This window comes from Hordeum vulgare, chromosome 1H, assembly GCF_904849725.1.
Source record: "Hordeum vulgare subsp. vulgare chromosome 1H, MorexV3_pseudomolecules_assembly, whole genome shotgun sequence".
NCBI lineage: Eukaryota > Viridiplantae > Streptophyta > Magnoliopsida > Poales > Poaceae > Hordeum > Hordeum vulgare.
Genome location: NC_058518.1, coordinates 394,199,092 through 394,216,589, shown reverse-complemented (window position 1 = coordinate 394,216,589; position 17,498 = coordinate 394,199,092). Strand labels below are relative to the sequence as shown.

The 17,498-nt window shown below is 45.6% G+C and overlaps 3 protein-coding genes and 1 non-coding gene across 4 annotated transcripts; 2 read left to right on the top strand and 2 right to left on the bottom strand.

Annotated features, from left to right (window-relative positions):
* Positions 1 to 4,165: 4,165 nt before the first annotated feature.
* Positions 4,166 to 5,946, bottom strand: LOC123439981 (annexin D4). Its single transcript, XM_045116580.1, has 4 exons — positions 5,676 to 5,946; positions 5,129 to 5,535; positions 4,791 to 5,015; positions 4,166 to 4,669 (listed from the first exon to the last, which is right to left on the bottom strand). Exons 1-4 carry the CDS (start codon positions 5,713 to 5,715, stop codon positions 4,391 to 4,393), a joined length of 951 nt encoding a protein of 316 aa, XP_044972515.1. The 5' UTR covers positions 5,716 to 5,946; the 3' UTR covers positions 4,166 to 4,390.
* Positions 5,947 to 8,663: 2,717 nt separating this feature from the next.
* On the top strand, positions 8,664 to 8,736 carry TRNAR-CCU. Its single transcript has one exon. It is a non-coding gene; the product is annotated as a tRNA-Arg (tRNA).
* Positions 8,737 to 8,776: 40 nt separating this feature from the next.
* LOC123439969 (annexin D3-like) lies at positions 8,777 to 11,192 on the top strand. Its single transcript, XM_045116577.1, has 6 exons — positions 8,777 to 9,498; positions 9,708 to 9,853; positions 9,975 to 10,205; positions 10,300 to 10,515; positions 10,626 to 10,715; positions 10,778 to 11,192. The coding sequence occupies exons 1-6, from the start codon at positions 9,294 to 9,296 to the stop codon at positions 10,976 to 10,978; spliced, it is 1,089 nt and encodes a 362-aa protein (XP_044972512.1). The 5' UTR covers positions 8,777 to 9,293; the 3' UTR covers positions 10,979 to 11,192.
* LOC123439990 (mitochondrial fission 1 protein A-like) lies at positions 11,152 to 14,482 on the bottom strand. Its single transcript, XM_045116588.1, has 5 exons — positions 14,219 to 14,482; positions 13,451 to 13,580; positions 13,057 to 13,178; positions 11,634 to 11,697; positions 11,152 to 11,425 (listed from the first exon to the last, which is right to left on the bottom strand). The coding sequence occupies exons 1-5, from the start codon at positions 14,309 to 14,311 to the stop codon at positions 11,340 to 11,342; spliced, it is 495 nt and encodes a 164-aa protein (XP_044972523.1). The 5' UTR covers positions 14,312 to 14,482; the 3' UTR covers positions 11,152 to 11,339.
* Positions 14,483 to 17,498: the final 3,016 nt, after the last annotated feature.

Sequence of the window (17,498 nt, the reverse complement as noted above, 5' to 3'; positions counted from 1 at the left end):
AGGCCCAAATAATGGTGAAGTGTTATGTAGTCGACGTTCACATAACACCACTAGAGGAAAAACAACATGCAACGCATCAAAATATCGAACGAATACCAAATTCACATTACTACTTATAGCATGACTTATCCCATGCCCTCGGGAACAAAAGTGACTACTCACAAAGCATAATTATATTCATGACCAGAGAGGTATTGAATAGCATCAAGGATCTGAACATATAATCTTACACCGAGTAATCCAACTAGCATCAACTACAAAGAGTAATTAACACTACTAGCAACCTTACAAGTACCAATCGGAGTCGCGAGACGGAGATTGGTTACAAGATATGAACTAGGGTTTGGAGATGAGATGGTGCTGATGAAGATGTTTATGGTGATGAGTCCCCTCCGATGAGAGGAGTGTTGGTGATGACGATGGCGATGATTTCCCCCTCTGGGAGGGAAGTTTCCCTGGCAGGACGACCCTGTCGGAGCTCTAGATTGGTTTTGCTCAAGTTCTGCCTCGTGGCGGCGGCGATTCCTCCCAAAAGCCTCCTCTTGATTTTTTTTCTGGAACGAAACCCTCCTTATAGAAAAAGAGGGGAGCCAGAGGGCCAACAGGGAGCCCACTAGCCCCCTAGGCGCGGCCAGGGGGGTAGGTCGCGCCTAGCAGGCTTGTGGCCTCCTAGTGCTCCCCTCTGGTACTTCTTCCGCCCAGTATTTTTTATAAATTCCAAAATAATTCCTCGTTGATTTTCACGGCTTTTGGAGTTGGGCAGAATAGTTTTCTCAAACTTGATCCTTTTTCAGGCCAGAATTCCAGCTGCCAGCATTCTCCCTCTTCATGTAAACCTTGCAAAATAAAAGAGAAAAGGCATAAGTATTGTACCGTGAAGTGTAATAACAGCCCATAAAGCGATAAATATGAACATAAAAGCATGATGCAAAATGTACGTATCAGATATGAAGGAGGAAATCCTTGATCTAGACAGCCAGATCTGTTGTCCCGTCGTACTGTTCTATATTTATGGTTTAAACCCTTCAGGGAATTGACACTACATTACCTCATCCGTGAAGCACATTGGCTGAGCGGCTCCCCTTATCCGAGTTGTGTCATGTTGGAGATCGGTCAAGGTTCTTCCGTGTTGCGTGTCATGAACTCCATCATTCTAGTTGGGAAGTGCTTGGTATCTCTTCTGTCTTGAGGGAGTGCGACTTCTGACTCCATAAATACATCTGGTTTGATCTGCTTTAGAATTAATTTTCTGTCGTAGATCATACCTGACTTTGGTTTGAACTGGTTCCTTTTGCTTGTCCCTTCCTCGAGGAGGACGGTCTGGTTGATCATCTTGTACGAGTCTGGGTGGTGCGGGCTCCAAGGCCTCATCTTCGAATTCTAGTAACACACATCGACGTGGGTAACTCTTGGTTTGCCCCTGTCGCTCCTGTCTGTACCCTTCTTCAACAGCCAAGACTTTGGTCCATCTTTCATTAATGGGGTCTTGTTCGGCTTTGAGCTATCTTTGCTTTAGCTTAATGCTCCGAGCAGTGGCAATGAGCTATTGCATGAACACATCCTAATCCAATGGGTCTTCGAGGACAATAAAGTCTTCGGCTCTTAAGCTCTCATCCTCCTCGATCGAAGGGACGTACTTGCTATCTTCGGAGTCGCCGAGATCTATAGGCTGGTTTGTATCCATGTATCCTCGTAAGTCAGGGTATATGCGGGTCTGAAGGTTTTAGGGATTCGATGAGATTTTACGTTTCCTCGGGAACTGGGTTTCCCCTGTGCCTGCATTGCTTTCCTTTCCCTTGCGAGCTTTAGGCTTTTTGCACTGGTGGCAGCGTTTGACAAGTTCATCGCCGCTATTTTTGGCTGGGGTGCCGTCATCGCTTTTACCCGTATCACCTTCGTCCCTGGGGTGTTCACCATATAGACATCGTACGTGGAGGTGGCGGTCCATCGTTCCATTACGGGAGGGTCTGGTGATTGAATAGCCGTGTCCATATCTTCGGCTTCTTAAGAAGAGAAGTCTAACAATCGGTTAGATCTTCGATGGTGACGATGAAGTGGGTGGTTGGTCGGGAATAAAGTTCCCTCCACCTAGATCCAGGGCTGGAAAGATCTTGCGTCAAAGACCGCTCGCCCGAATAGTCACTGGTTCGGGCTTGGGTCTTTGTCTCATTCGGCCATGAGAGATCTGTCAGACTAGCGCTTGGAGCCCTGACGGAACTATATTCCGAGGCTTCCCCATTGCAAGTGTGTTCGGGCGAGGTGACCCTCGTGCCCTCGAATTCCATAGCCAGAACTTGGCCCGAGGCCGAATCAAGATTAAAGTCTATTCTCGACTCGAAGTCTAGAATAGGGTCCAAATTTAAAGCTTTGGATTTTTCGAGGTTTTCGCACGCAGTCGGAACCTCGGAAAATATCAGGTCGCCCCGGGTGTTGGCAACAAATTCCAACTCGGCGAACTTAAACTCTTGACCCGGGTGACCCCATTGATGTGATGATGTGCCGCCTTCAAGTGCGACGTACTGCTGAAAGCATAGGGTTGGCCAGAAACGAAGATATCTCTGGACTTAATGTTGTCGCTGGTGACCAAGCAACCCATCGAGCCTTTTTGGAATCTCGCAGCGAAGCTCTAATTGAAAGAAGCAATGTGGGTGACAAAACCGATCGATCTCGAGTAGGGGGTCCAAACTGTGGATCTAGGGTCAATGGGTAACAAGAGACAATGGAGATGGTGTTTTACCCAGGTTCCCTCTTAATGGAGGTAAAACCCCATGTCCTGCTCTTATTGTTATTGATGAGGTGGTACAAAGTACAGATTTGATCTACTATAAGATTGACGTTGTGGTCTAAACCCTAATTGTAATGAGCTTGATGTGTCCTACGAACTATGACCGCCTGACTTATATAGATGCCAGGAGTGTCAAGGTCTACACAAGGCCGGTTACAACACAGAAGGAATATGCATATTACTACATCTCCTTGGATTACACGCCAAGTCTTCGGAAGAGTCCATCTCGAATCCAACACTTCTGCCAACGAGTGGCCCACGCTTCTGGAGGAAAGAGATAAGATAAGGGTGAGCGAGCCTGCAAGGACGCGTGGCGCGTGTTAGAGACGGTTTATCCCCATAAAAAATCAGTCGGATAATTTTGATTGTTTTGGGATTATTTTCCTATACATCATCTATGAACAAAAGGAATACTTTAAAACCGAGCATTGTGGCTATTTCAAACTAAAGGCATGGCGGCATAGTGGAATCGTCCAATCCGCTACCATAGATAAAAGATAAGAGATCGAGCAATAGAGTTCATGTTGGATCCGGTTGAGAGGTACGGAAACCAGGTCTCTCTAGCTGAATATACCCAAAAGAAGGCGTTTTGATCTGTGACGCCCCTATTCTGGGACACAGGTTACTGATATTCGACGATCTGATGTCGAATGGAGTATCTAAACAAGCTCTCAGAGATGATGCGGAGAGCCTGCATCCGCGCTGCGGCTCCTTACAACAACATGCTAGAAAAAAAATTAATGCCCTAGTTGGAAAGGAGGCGTGCGAGGAAAGGCAGGAAGATTGAGTATGGTCCTCTAAATTCATGAGCATTTTACGGGGGGTTTTAAATTTATGAGCATTTTACGAAACTCCTTGAGAGGTCTTTTTGCTTCAACTAAACGATGATTATTTTAGACAATTTTACTACTAAAGCACATCTAAATATTGCACATCTAAATAATATTTTTTCTGTACCTAATTATTATAGTTGTAGAGACAAGTTTTTTTCAACTATAATTATTTAGATACAGCGAAAATATATCATTAATTTTTTGTACAAAGATTCGTATAAGTATTTTCTTTTCCTTTTAATGTTTTTTTTGCAAAATAAATTGTATTTATTTCTTTTATGCTTGATTAAATCGTTTAAATGTGCAATAACTAGGACACATCTAGTTGTGTCCTAGACAGACCTAAAGCACATCTACATATGTCAAATCTGAAATCTAAATATAAAGGGACTTGGTTGTTACTGGACCGAGGAATAGCCGGACGATGTGCTAGACTGCTAGTCGCTGTGATCTTGCGCAACGCTTTTGCTGACATTATTATCTGCAGCCGGCACTGACACGGAGCACGACCCCATCGAAATAACAACCGGAATTAATGGAAGACAAAGATCCAAATGTTTAATTTTATTTGATCCCCCGATCAGCCGTACGTACACGACCTCAGCTGCAAATGTTACATTCCCCGCCCAACAACGATTCAATCAGCATACAAAGGCACACGCGAGCGACACTAGATGAAGCAGGAAAAAAGAAAACACGCACGGCATGGCGCGACAGTCACCACCACCGGAAGACGAGAAGACGAAGACGAACCCCCTCCGCGTCCAATGGTTTACTTGCCGACGATGAGCGAGACGAGCGCGTCCTTGAAGTGGCCGTGCGCGCTGCCGGCGACGGCGTCCTCGAGCTTGGCCCCGAACTGCTCCTGGTAGGCCGCCCTGATGCCGTCCATGTCCACGTCCGACCGCGTCACCGCCACCCGCGACAGGGCCTCCTTGCCGTGGTGGTCCGCGCCCTCCCTCAGCGCCGCCGCCATCACCTGGCTGAAGTACCTCTCCGGCGTCGCCAGGCACTGCACGGCCTCCCTCAGAGCCTCCTCGCTTCCGAGATCCTGCGTTTTGTTCCACACACAATATAATCGATCAACAACTCCTGTCTTCATCACGCCACGCATCACGGATTTGTAGTACTGGTGATCAACTTCCGTCCGAATCGCGGGCTCGCGGCGTTACCTCCTCGATGTGCTTGCCGTGCAGCTCCTTGTAGTACTTGAAGGTCTGGACGAGGTGAGGCTTGCTCCTGGTGGTGAGGATCCTTACCACCTCGTCGTTCTCCACCAGCTTGCCGCCGTCGGCGCTCTTCACCGCCGCTCCCAGCGCCTTGGCCTCCGCCTTGGCCGTGTCGTCGCTCACCTTGGGCCCTTCGTACCGGTACGCGCTCACCAGCCCCACCAGCAGCTGCACATTCACAAATGAGTCGACCGTACCGACCTCCTCCATGGCCATGCATGGCTCCGAGCTCCAAAGCCATGGATGGCCAGTCGAAATTAAGAAAGGAAGAGCTAGCTTACGCTGCAGTAGGGCTTGTCCTTGGCGCGGTAGGCGACGTCCTCCTCGAGGGAGTGGTGGAAGAGCGCCATGTAGGCCTTGCGCGCGCCGAGGAGCTCCTCGGCGGAGCGGGTGCAGGCGATCTCCACGACGATGGCGGAGGGGTGGGCCTGGTGGAGGACGTGGTGCGCGAGGCGGGCGTCGCGCTCCCACGGGTGCATCGCCCACAGCACCATCAGGTTCTTGAACCGGGAGAACTCGGCGGCCAGGTGCAGCATGTACTCGTCCTCGCACCGCTCCATCACGCCGCCGTGCTCCTTGAACAGCCCCGGGAAGCTCTTCCGGAACCCCGACCGCTTCTCCGGCTGCTTCCGCCAGTTCGCCAGCGCCGCCACCATCGTCCGCTCGTCCACGCCCAGACCCCCCAGACCTTCACCATCCATTTCCAATAATCACAATCAACTATCACAAATCATCACGCACGCAAACAACAATGCTACGAGTATGATCGCTGCACAATGTCCTCCTAGGACTAGGAGTCGTCAGCGATTATCGATGTAATTAACAAACCTGAGAAGGCCTTGGTGAGCGCCTGAACTTCGTCAGCCATTGTCGCCCTGACAAGAATTGCTAGCGAAAGATTAATTTGAGGAGACGGAGACGATGATGGCTACACTGGTCGCCGAGTTCGCTGTGTGCTCAGCCCCTCCTTGTGGACGATCTTTATACTGGGAGACGGTGTGTTTTGGAAAGCAGTTATGGGCAGCGCTGGTATTTCAATTGGGTATAAATGTTCACAGCTAATCCAAGAAAAGGCTAGCTCGTCAATGGTTTACACATGGGTACACATCCACACCGATCCCATCTAATTAATCAAGTGACAACTCACCACGCGATGGGCTGTTGGTGCATAGTATTTGCATCGTGCAACACGGGGTGATCACGGACGATGACACCCATAATATTCAGCTGTGCTGCGCCCTTGTCACGCTGCGGTCACATCAGATATAACTTCTTCGGGTACATTATTTTCCAGGATATAATATCGTTGTGTCCATGGTAATCTGGATTTAAAAAAATGTTAAATATGAAACTAAGGGTAAAATTGGAACTCACTCATTATATTAATAAGTCTTTAAATGTTTCCCTAACAAACTAGACTGCCCTTGTTGAGGGAAATATAATCGTGTGATCAACTTAGGAAGGGCATGTGAGGAATAGTTCAAGAGCAAGTATATTATTTTTTCGGCGATATTGCAAATATTTCAAGGTAGGAGGGATTCAAATAGCTCAGCTAATATTTCCAGCAGATGAGAAATGACAGGCAGTGACGGAGACAGGTGGTGCCAGCCAGGGCCTGGCCCCCCTAACATTAGTGATTTAAGCCAGGAATGAATAGTAATATTTATTTTTGTGTGTTAAAATGGTGTTTTTTGATGGATTGGTCCTTCTTAATAAGGTTTAACTATACTTGGCCCCCTTGTTCTAATTTTCTGGCTCCGCCACTGATGGCAGGAGGGAAAATGATCATTGAGAAACTTGTAGGAGATCTGCAGCACATGATGAAGGTCCCAAGTCGTCATGGTCCACGGAAATGGAAGAACACATCACATGAACAGATCAATTTGCCTCCAAATGGTTGCGTCTACTCAATTCACAGGCCCCTCTAATATTTCTGGATGCTACTGACAAGGAGAGACGCCAGATCCTCATCGGTCGCACCAACTGGTGCCTCCGCAACTGATCTTCGGGAGACGTGGAGTTAATCTCCTGCTGTTATATTTGCATCATCCAGAAAATCTTGTTCGAAAACACTTGGTATACTTCTGGTTTATGGCTACTTTGGCTATGCCTTGGCGCATAAATCTGCCTGTACTGAATGTGATTTCATCGCGATGGAACGGAACCAGGGGATGCGGCCCCTTTCTTTCAAAAAACAAAATGTGTGCTCATAATGTATCCAGAATTCTCATCTCAAATTGATGATCATATATAGTGGCAATGTATAAACCCTACAGTCCACGTTGTCATCCTTATCGTCGCCACCAGCATCGTCATTATCCCCTTCAATCATGCATGGTTGGTTTATGTCTTATTCAATTCAAGGATGTTCATGAACACAACTTGTATATCAAGTTTCTGCTACTAGGTCACATACCAGCAAACCGGACATCATTATACTAGCTTGTTGTCTTTGGCTTCTCTCTAACAAATCAATCAGAGCTTCGTACTATGCCACGAAACCTAAGCTAGTTAGCTGGACAATTAAGGGGTTAGAGAAATGGTTGATGAAACATTTCCACTCACCAATTTAATGCAGTTTTGTAAGTTCACACCACCGCCGTCCATATCTAACAGTGTAAGGATGTGACGTGCGATTATTTCAGCTGAAACTTGTGGCAAAAGAATCGCACGGACTATCAGAAGATGTGAAAACACATGCACCGCCAAGGATATGTAAGACGTAACCCCTAAAAAAGACATCTAGATACAACTGGTGTGGTCCAAAATAACTCATTATCATCGTCCCTGTATGTTGGGCCATATTCTTCAATCATACAGCAAGCCTGTTATTATGCTGGAGGAAACTGGGCGCATGGTGAAGGACAAGATCATTGGTGACTTGCACACAAGCAAATCACCCCTATAATATTGGAGATTTCAGATATGGTCGTTGATTTGTTTGCATAAGCAGCCATTGGGCATTTGCCGCAGTTGTCCATGTATCTTTCGTCAAAGGCCTGGTTAATTATGCGTTTGGTTGGCAGGCAACCAAATGAACTCTTGGCAACGTTGATATATAGTATTAGAAAACCACTGGTCAGATCAGTGTGATCCACGAGAACACTTGTTTTCTCTTATATTCTAAGCAGGCAGTTCTACAGTCAGCTCAACCTTGCCAACTGTCCTTCTAGTCTAGCTTTCTTTTCTGAAATATAAATACCACTACACAGTTGTTTAAATGCAACTTACTTATTTATTTTCCCTCTTCCAAGCAGCCTCCGTTGAAAGAAAGAGTTCAACAAAGCAGGAGAAGAAGATAAAAGCAGAGAGAGTATGGGTTTCACAGAGAAAGCAAAAAAAAAAAGACTTTGAAAATGCTTTGTGAACTGTGGCATGTTCTCAGCTTTTGAACCGGGCGCATGGAACGTGCGGGCATGTCCTCCGTTTTTTCGAAAGGCCCGTGATTGTTCAGATTATCTTGGAGCCCATGACGCGTCTCCTTGTGAACGACGACGGGCTAAAGTATTAAAGCGTGAGGAAACTACGGGTCTTTGCATGGTGGAAACAGTGTGGTTTTGGGGATTTGCTTGGAGCTCTCTTTTGGAAGAGAAACCTTACCGGTTAAGCAATGCCATGTGTTTCCAAGATCATGCTTCCAGGATGAGAATCTCTGGTTTTTTTTATCAATGTTACTACTACTAAACTACTGTACTTTGTTGTTGCACATGGTGATACACCATCTTCCCCAATAGTGGAAGGGTGAGCGCGAGGAAACAGCTAGCTCGGAACTAAAGATAAGAATAGATAAGGGCCATGAGAAATTTATTCATCAAGGCGCCTGTAGCTCAGTGGATAGAGCGTCCGTTTCCTAAGCGGAAAGTCGTAGGTTCGACCCCTACCTGGCGCGTTTTTTCTATTATTTTTTTTGCTTAGTTGGTGCACTATTTTTGAACCATTATTTATTTCCCAACAGGAGAGGATATGAACAAGCATGAATCAGGCAAAGAGGGTGTCAAACGGTAATGATACTCTCCACCATCTTCTACAAGGTAGTATTACTGATTTTCCTTAACTCCCAAGTTCTCCAAATCAGTAGATGGTGGGGGACAAGTCTGAAAATACCCCAAGATGTCAGTAAGATTGACAGTACATTACAGTGAGCAAGTCTGAAAATAGATGAGGCAAGCCTTAACTTAAAAGCAGTATCACTCACGTTTTTCCAGCAATCAAATCCGGTTCCCTCTTCAATGCTGATTAAGTAGGAGTAATGGACATAATGGAACCCCCAAAATGCCCCCTCGTGTGACCTGTACACAACATTAGCCAAGCTGGGTAATGATAATAGCACCATCAAAACCCGAACGGCGAAAGAAAAACGCAATCAAAAAGATGCACGCGAAACACACGAGGAAATATAATTAGGCGAAAAGCTCGTTGCCGGCGAAGCTTTCAACCCTGGCTGCCATGTGTGGCTGGTGCTGCTGCCTCGACCTCGAGTGCATCCATAACATCCCGCCCCTCAGTCTCCTCTTCCTCCACTTCTCCTCGGCTCCATCAACGGGAAGGGAGGGGATAGCAGAACGTGCTCCCTCCATGGCCTCCATCTCGGTCCCGGACCCCGTCCCTTCCCCGACCGAGGACGCAGAGAACATAAGAAAGGCGGTACAAGGTACTGTGATTCAAGTTTAACCAAGATTGTAGGTCCGTGTGCACTATATATATATATATATTTATACGTGAGATACTACGATCACTGAATTGTGTGAAAGATTTGTGAGCTGAGCTCTCCTGGTCAATTCTTTGTGAGATGGCCGCTGTTCGAGCCTGTTTAATCTAGAGAGTGAAGAATTATGTACTGAAATCGAGAAAAATGGACAGGGTGGGGGACGGACGAGAATGCGCTGATCGAGATCCTAGGCCACCGGACGGCGGCGCAGCGCGCGGAGATCGCCGTGGCCTACGAGGGCCTCAACGACAAGACCCTCCTCCGCACGCTCCAAGACGAGCTCTCCGGCCACTTCAAGGTAACTAGTAGTACCTTCACCTCTTCCATGGCGACCTCCTCTCCCTAGGCTTCTTCTTCTTCCCCGGACGGACAGTGAAATCTCCATGTACTGTATGTGCGTTGGTTGGTCTGGTGGTCAGGGCGCCATGACGCTGTGGGCGATGGACCCGGTGGCGCGGGACGCCAAGCTGGCCTACAAGGCCCTGAGGAAGAAGGGCGGCGACCGGCACGCCTGGGTGCTCATCGAGGTGGCCTGCGCGTCGTCGCCGGACCACCTCGTCGCCGTCAGGAAGGCCTACTGCTCCGCCTACGACTCGTCCCTCGAGGAGGACGTCGCCGCCTGCTCGCTCTACAAGGAACCCCTCAAGCAGGCGAGGCCCTTCTCCTCCTCCTTTCCTCACCCGCCGTGGGTTGATTTCTTTGCTCTCGCCGGTCCGGCCAGCTGAGCGCTCGTGTCGTGTGCAGTTCCTGGTGCGGTTGGTGAGCTCGTACCGCTACGCCGGCGACCTCGTCGACGGCGAGCTGGCGAGGGCGGAGGCGGCCGAGCTGCACGGCGCGGTGGCGGCCAAGAAGCAGCCGCTGCACGGGGACGTGGTGCGCATCGTCAGCTCCAGGAGCAAGCCGCAGCTCAAGGCCACGTTCGAGCACTACAAGCGACAGCACGGCAAGCCCATCCACGAGGTTCGACCGCCTCATGCTTATACAGATATACTCCTACAACCAAAGAACTGAACACGAATGAACTTGACTTTTATCTGTTTTTATTTTATTTATGTGCCACAAATTGGCAGGTTCTCGAGGGGAACCGGAATGACCAGCTCTCGGCCATGCTGAAAACTGCGGTTTGGTGCTTGACATCGCCGGAGAAACATTTCGCAGAGGTAACACCCAAAAGACTAAGCATTTGGAATGAGTTGTTTTTTATGCTCCTTGCCTTCTCCAGGTGATCCGGACCTCGATCATAGGGCTCGGCACCGACGAGGAGTCGCTGACCAGAGCCATCGTCTCGCGCGCGGAGGTCGACATGAAGAAAGTCAAGGAGGAATACAAGGTGAGGTACAAGACGACGGTGACCAAGGACGTCGTCGGCGACACTTCCGGGTACTACCAGGGCATCCTGCTCACCCTCATCGGGCCAGAGTAGCCATTGCCAGGATCATGCAAGCTCAGAGGATGATGTTCAATGGCATATTGCTTTAGTACTTTGCTGGTTTGATTGAGCAGAGTGGCACTGCCGTGTGTACAATCTAGAGTGAAGTGTTGGTGTTGTGAAATAAGACCCGTGACAGTTCATTTATTGGTGTATTCAACACTAGCTTGAGACAACGGTACTTCCATCATGATTTGATTTATCCAAAGATACATGGTGCCATGGTATCATAAACTCATTTTATGCACATAGATAGTTGCGGCGATTCGACTCAAGTAACACAGAATGAACGGTAGAGCTACTGAAAATACAGAACCAAACGCACATCCTACTTCATCAGTAGGCGGGTGGGATCTCACTTCTTCCTTGCAAGAGCAGCTGCAATCCCACCAACGATAAGCCCTACTGCAGTTGTGGCGATTCCTATGCCAATCACACCATCTGCACGGAACAGGGTTACCAGTATCTTTAGCCAGCATATATTGCTTGGTTTTGAACTCGGCATAAATAACTCAATAGCATACTGTTGTCACTTCAACAGATAAAGAAATAGTATCTCATAGCGTTCTACTGAGGATTGAGGAACATGTAAAAAAGATCAAACTGCCAATGGACCATAGAAAAGTATGGTTGATTAAACTTATCTTACCTTTAGCAATTTTATCCTCTATTGCCTTCTTCAGAGATGATGCCTGCCGCCAATCAGGTTGAATCTACAAGAAAGAGGTCAAGATAAATTAGAAGGGGAAATTTTAGAAAGGTGGCAATATCCATAAACCGTTATGCAATTATATTCAACTACTCCCTCCGTTCCTAAATATAAGTCTTTTTAGAGATTTTATTAAATGACTACATACAAAATAAAATGAATGAATGTACATTCTAAAATATGTCTATATTCATCCGTATGTAGATTTATAGTGAAACCTCTTCAAAGACTTATATTTAGGAACGGAGGGAGTAGTATGGAATATAAAGATGATGGTCCCAGATTACCCCTTAAACGGTTGAAAGACATATGTACTTATCTTACCCCATGAAGTTTGTTTTGGATATTTTGGTCTAAATTCTAATTATATCCCATGTTTAAAGTGTATATGTCACATAGATAAATATATCTAACTAACATGTCCGGCACAAAAAATGCTACTTCGGAAATAGGCTCAAGCAGAGCCAAATCTTTAAGTGGAATAGCACATAACAAACCAGCAACAAGGATAACCACAATCTTCAACTGCTTAGCTAGATTTAGTCGACAAGGATAAGTGCCGAATCAATAGAAGTATAAAACACATGCAGAACAGTTGAATGAATTCAGTTAAGCAATTAGACAGAAATGCTGTTTGCATAACAGTTAACAAAATAACATAGCCAATTAGCCACATATCAATTGCTTATCAGTCCTACCGCAAAAAAAAAAAATCGAATGTATACCATGACACTGTCAGATCAATGAGAGGGATGGGGTGATTTAAGGACAATTTTTTGGATGGTGCAAATGTAGAAAGATTATTTTCGAGCCTGACTAAGAAATCAACAAACTGAGGTAGCCAAAAATGTCAAGAACTTCTACTTTAGCCACACAAACCTCAGTGGTAGAATCAAATACTTGGTTTATCACTATGTCATCCAGCACAGAAACAGTACTGGTTAATACTTAGTTACAGAAGCAATATTCAAATAAACTCCATATGTGTCATCCATTGGACCAGCACAGAAATAGTACTGGTTGTGTTACACGAGAAAATAAGAAAATGCGTTATCACAAGTTAACAGGACAAAGCTATTTGCGTCAACTGCATGTAAGATATTATTAAATACTCCCTCCGTCCCAAAATTCTTGTCTTAGATTTGTTTAGATATGAATGTATCTAGTCAAGTTTTAGTATTTAGATACATCCATTTCTAGACAAAGCTAAGACAAGAATTTTGGGACGGAGGGAGTACTTGGTTTGCAGTTAACCTGAAACCAGTGAATATTGTTTCCCTTTTACCAGCAGAAAGACCAATTACACATCAAGAAAGTATGCGTTGCATAAGGCAATCAGAAGGTGCAAATATCGCAGGAATACCTCCAAACAGCGGTCCGCAAGTTGCCGGCTTCTTACATAGTTACCATTTCTGTAGTGCCCAACAGCCAACAAATACAGTTTTTCTCTAGTCTGCAGTGGGCTGGTGGTTTTATCAAGAGAAGCTGTACAAGTAGAACAAACAAGTTGATCAAAACAGAGTTGAGAAGAATAGATGGCGAAGTAAGATAATAGGTTGCAAGGAGTAAATTTGAGAAGAATAGATGGTGAAGTAAGATAATACTCCCTCCGTCCCAAAATTCTTGTCTTAGATTTGTCTAGATATGAATGTATCTAGTCACGTTTTAGTATTTAGATACATCCATTTATAGATAAACCTAAGACAATAATTTTGGGACGGAGGGAGTAGGTTAATAAAAAAAGTTAGTTATCTGACCTTCAATCATGCCAATTCCACGGTTCACATCATCAGTCTGCTTGGAATGGACGAGAGCCCAAGATAGCCTCATAATGCTATCATTTTTCTGTTCTTCGGTTGCAGCCTCAGCAACCTCTCTTTCGCATCCCTAGGTACATATAACCATGAAAATCATCGGAATCAGAACTATAAGTCTAGTTGCTCATCAAACATAATAATTAACAAAACAGGATAGTTCGTGAACATTGCAAAAGAACAGAAAGCACATATATACTGAACAAAAGCAACAGCCAAGAATAGCTGACTCAACAGTTCATGTTTGTGAACACTACATATAGAGACAATAGTAACTAACTGAATTTCTCCGAGTTCCGAGTCGAAATTTCATGGTGAGTTAACTATCTGATGACTTTAGTACTAAAACATATATCATTCGGTAATCAGCACTACAAGAGACAAAATGGGAATCCAAGTATCCAACATCCCAACTAGGTAAATCCATGCTACTTACTACCAGTAAATTATGTCACTGAACAAACATGGTAAGGCACCACCGATTCAACAATCACGGCCAGTCTCCCAGCACCAGGACGGCATCAAGCATCTCACGAAGCTTAGCAATAACGATCCACACTCCTTTTCCACATATAATAATTTTGTGCTTTGCATAATATGGTGCGTGCATCCCAGAGTCAATTAACCCCCATCTGCAGCGCAGGACACCACAGCAGCGGAAGATCCGTTAAGCAAAGCGAGGGGCTACGGGGAAAAGGGGGAGGCCCTTACGGCGATGATGTCGCGGTCGCACCAGGGGATGTTGTCGCCGCCGGAGAAGAAGGAGCCCACCGAGTCGAAGAACTTGCTCATCTTCGCCTCCATCGCTCTCGGCCGATCTGCTTGGAGGAGGGGTTTAGACTTTGGGGGGGGGGGGGGGGGGGGGGGGAGGAGGCGGTGGCCGGCGTTGGTGGGTGGACGAGGGTTTCTGGACGCGGAGGGAAGCGGCGTCGTATCTATGGGCCGGGAGGAGAGGACAGGGAGAGAATGCAACTACCGACGGATTCGAGCGCAAGTCAAGTCCGCCGCGTGGATTTGCGTTTGCTTAGCCCGCGAGGCCACGGCTTTTCTTTCTTTTTTTTTTTTTTTTTGCGGGGAGGCCAGGACTTCTCTCGGCTAGTCTCGTGGGTCCCACGTTTTAAGCGGATCTTATGGTGTTTTTTTGTATTTTAATGATCAAGTCGAACGAATAAATCTAAAATATTTTTTAGGAAAACATTTTAAATTAACTGATTCATTTTGCGGCTCGCGTAAACCGCCTCGAGAGAATGCCATGCGTCCCGCTGGATCGACCCACTGCCCAGCCTTATCCCATCGTCTTTATGAGATCTACTGATTTTCTCATTCAAAGTGCGTTATATCGACTAGAGGGGGGTGAATAGAAGATTTTTACAATTTCATCACTAAGCAAATTCCTAGTGAGGAAAGTTCTCAGTCATGAACTGAGTGCAGCGGAAATAGTACACGATCGGGTGTGCAAAAACATCTACACCAAAGTACTCGATGAGATTTCAGAGATTCGGGTTGCACAATTCGCAAGTACAAAGTAAACAGGTGAAGATTAACTCAAGTGAAGATTTTGAGGTGAGGAATTCAAAGAAAGCCTTCAAGCAAATTATTCAAACGGTACAAATGAAAGTCTTCAACATGAAATTGAGAAAATGAGAAGGTTGAGAAAATAGAACCCGTAGCTCGATGAAGACAGTTGTTGATGACCGAGTTCCAACTGTTGTGACAGTTGTACGTTTGGTTTAGAACGTCTTGGTATTGAAACCAAAGGACACACAATCCCGGGACACACAGTCCCTACCGTATTCTCCTTGAACTAAGGACACACAACCCTCGCCCAACACTCATGGTAAGTCTTCAGGGCGATCACACGGCGATCCACAATTGACTGCTGGATGCTCTAGACCATGACGCCTAACCATCTGGAGGATACACAGTCATCAAAGGTAACAAGCGTCGGTTCCACACAGGAACAACTTCTTCAGTGATGCTCAATCACTTGGGTTTTTGGTTTGGGTTTGGGTGTTTGGAGTATTTCCTCACTTGATGATTTTCTCTTGAAGACTCTAAGGAATTTGGGTTGCTCTAAATGACTAGCGTCAGTTTCTCTCGGAGCAGCCAACCCGCAAGTGGTTGTGGGTTGGCTATTTATAGCCTGGGAGCATCCCGACATGATTTGACATAAATGCCCTTTAATAATATGACCGTTGGATGGATAAGATCTATGACAGGTGACGTGTGGCGCGACAACGGTCGGAGCTTCCAACTGTGAAAGTCCTCATGTCTCTCATATTCCTCATTTTGAGGCTTTGGTAGATTTAGGATTGGGTTGAGCATCATGAGGAAATTTGTTCCGTAGTTTTACCTCGACCCCCTTTAACAGTATGGTGTTCCTATGACTCAAGTGTAAAGAAAATGAAACACAAAGAGTAAATCTTCATGCTTCAAAATCTTCAGAGTGTTTTCTTCGGGACACACCGAATTCCTCATCTTCAATATCTTCATGAGGAATATCAATTTCTTCGCGATCAAAGTCTTTAAGGAAAGACCAAAGTCTTCACCCGAAGACATACATTTTTAGGGGTCGATATTCATCGGATAAATCAAACTCCTCAACGACTTATAGAGTTTGTGTACACTCACAAACATATCGGTCTCTTAACCTATAAGTCTTCAAACCACCAAAATCACTAAGGGGCACTAGATGCACTTACAATCTCCCCCTTTTTGGTGGTTGATGACAAATAGGTTAAGTTTTCAACGGGGATAATAATATGAGATATAAGTACTGAGCTTGAGGAATTTGATGTCAAGATACAGAGAAACTCCCGCTGAAGATGTGCATGTTTTGATGAATTTGCTTTGAACAGCAGATACACATTGATGATTTATATCATGGAGATCTCCCCTGTATCTTGCAATTCATGCATGCATTTGAAATATAGTATGAGGAATTTAAAATGCAGGATGAAAAATGGTGTCTAACGAATTTCAGCATACCTGCATTAATTAACTTGAGGAATAAGCATGCGAGGAAAAACGTTCAGAAGAGTCAGAACACCACCGGGCTTAAGTTACAACTCATTACATCAAAAACTTCAGAATAACCAAGAGTTTGTAACTTAATAAAGTTTATAAGCCCATAAATAAATCCCGCTTGAAGACTAACTATCAGATTTCTCCCCCTTTGTCATCAATTGACGAAAAGGGGTGAAACTGAGGACTAACGCCCATGAAGAATTTCACTTATGTGTTGAGGAAGAGGTGCGAGCAGTCTTCGAGTCAGACTTCCTTATTGGGCCTATTGCGGTATGCTCAGGTTCTTCATCAGATTCTGCATTGCAGAATGAAGAAAATGAGCTGTCCACCAAGTCAGGAACTGGAATAGGCTTGAATTTCTTCTTTGGAGGCCACGACCAGTCACAGTCTTGAGTAAATTCCATTTCATCAAGTTCCTTAGGAGTCTTCAGGTGAGACAATATGGCCCAAGTGTGATCAAATACCTCATGAAGATAATAGTGATTTTTATTCACTTCATTTTAAGTTTCTTTGAGGGTTTTCACAATGGAGCCAAACTGGCGTTTTACCCACTTGTGGTTGCGATCGAATTTCTGGTGAAGACTGGGGAGAAGCTCTCTGTTAGTCATCACCCATGGGGCAGTTGGGCTTGGAGGTTTTGCTCTGCCATCTGACTCTTGAGTGGCAGTGTCATCATATGAGGAATAAGAGGCAACCTTTCCTTCATCAATCACAGACTTGCCTTTGCCTTCAACAGGTTCAAAAGTGTTCTTGATGACTTTGAGTGGTGGCAGATAGCCGAGGTGATTCTGAAAGCCGGCTTGGTAGTTGATGGCAGATCTGTTTCTGATGAATCTCATGATCCAAGGTGCATAAATCTTCATCTCAAATGGTGACAAAGCATTGTCAGCCAAAGTCCTCAAGAAGAAATCATGAAGATTCATTTTGTTGCCATGAACGACGTGAAACGGGATATTCTTCATGA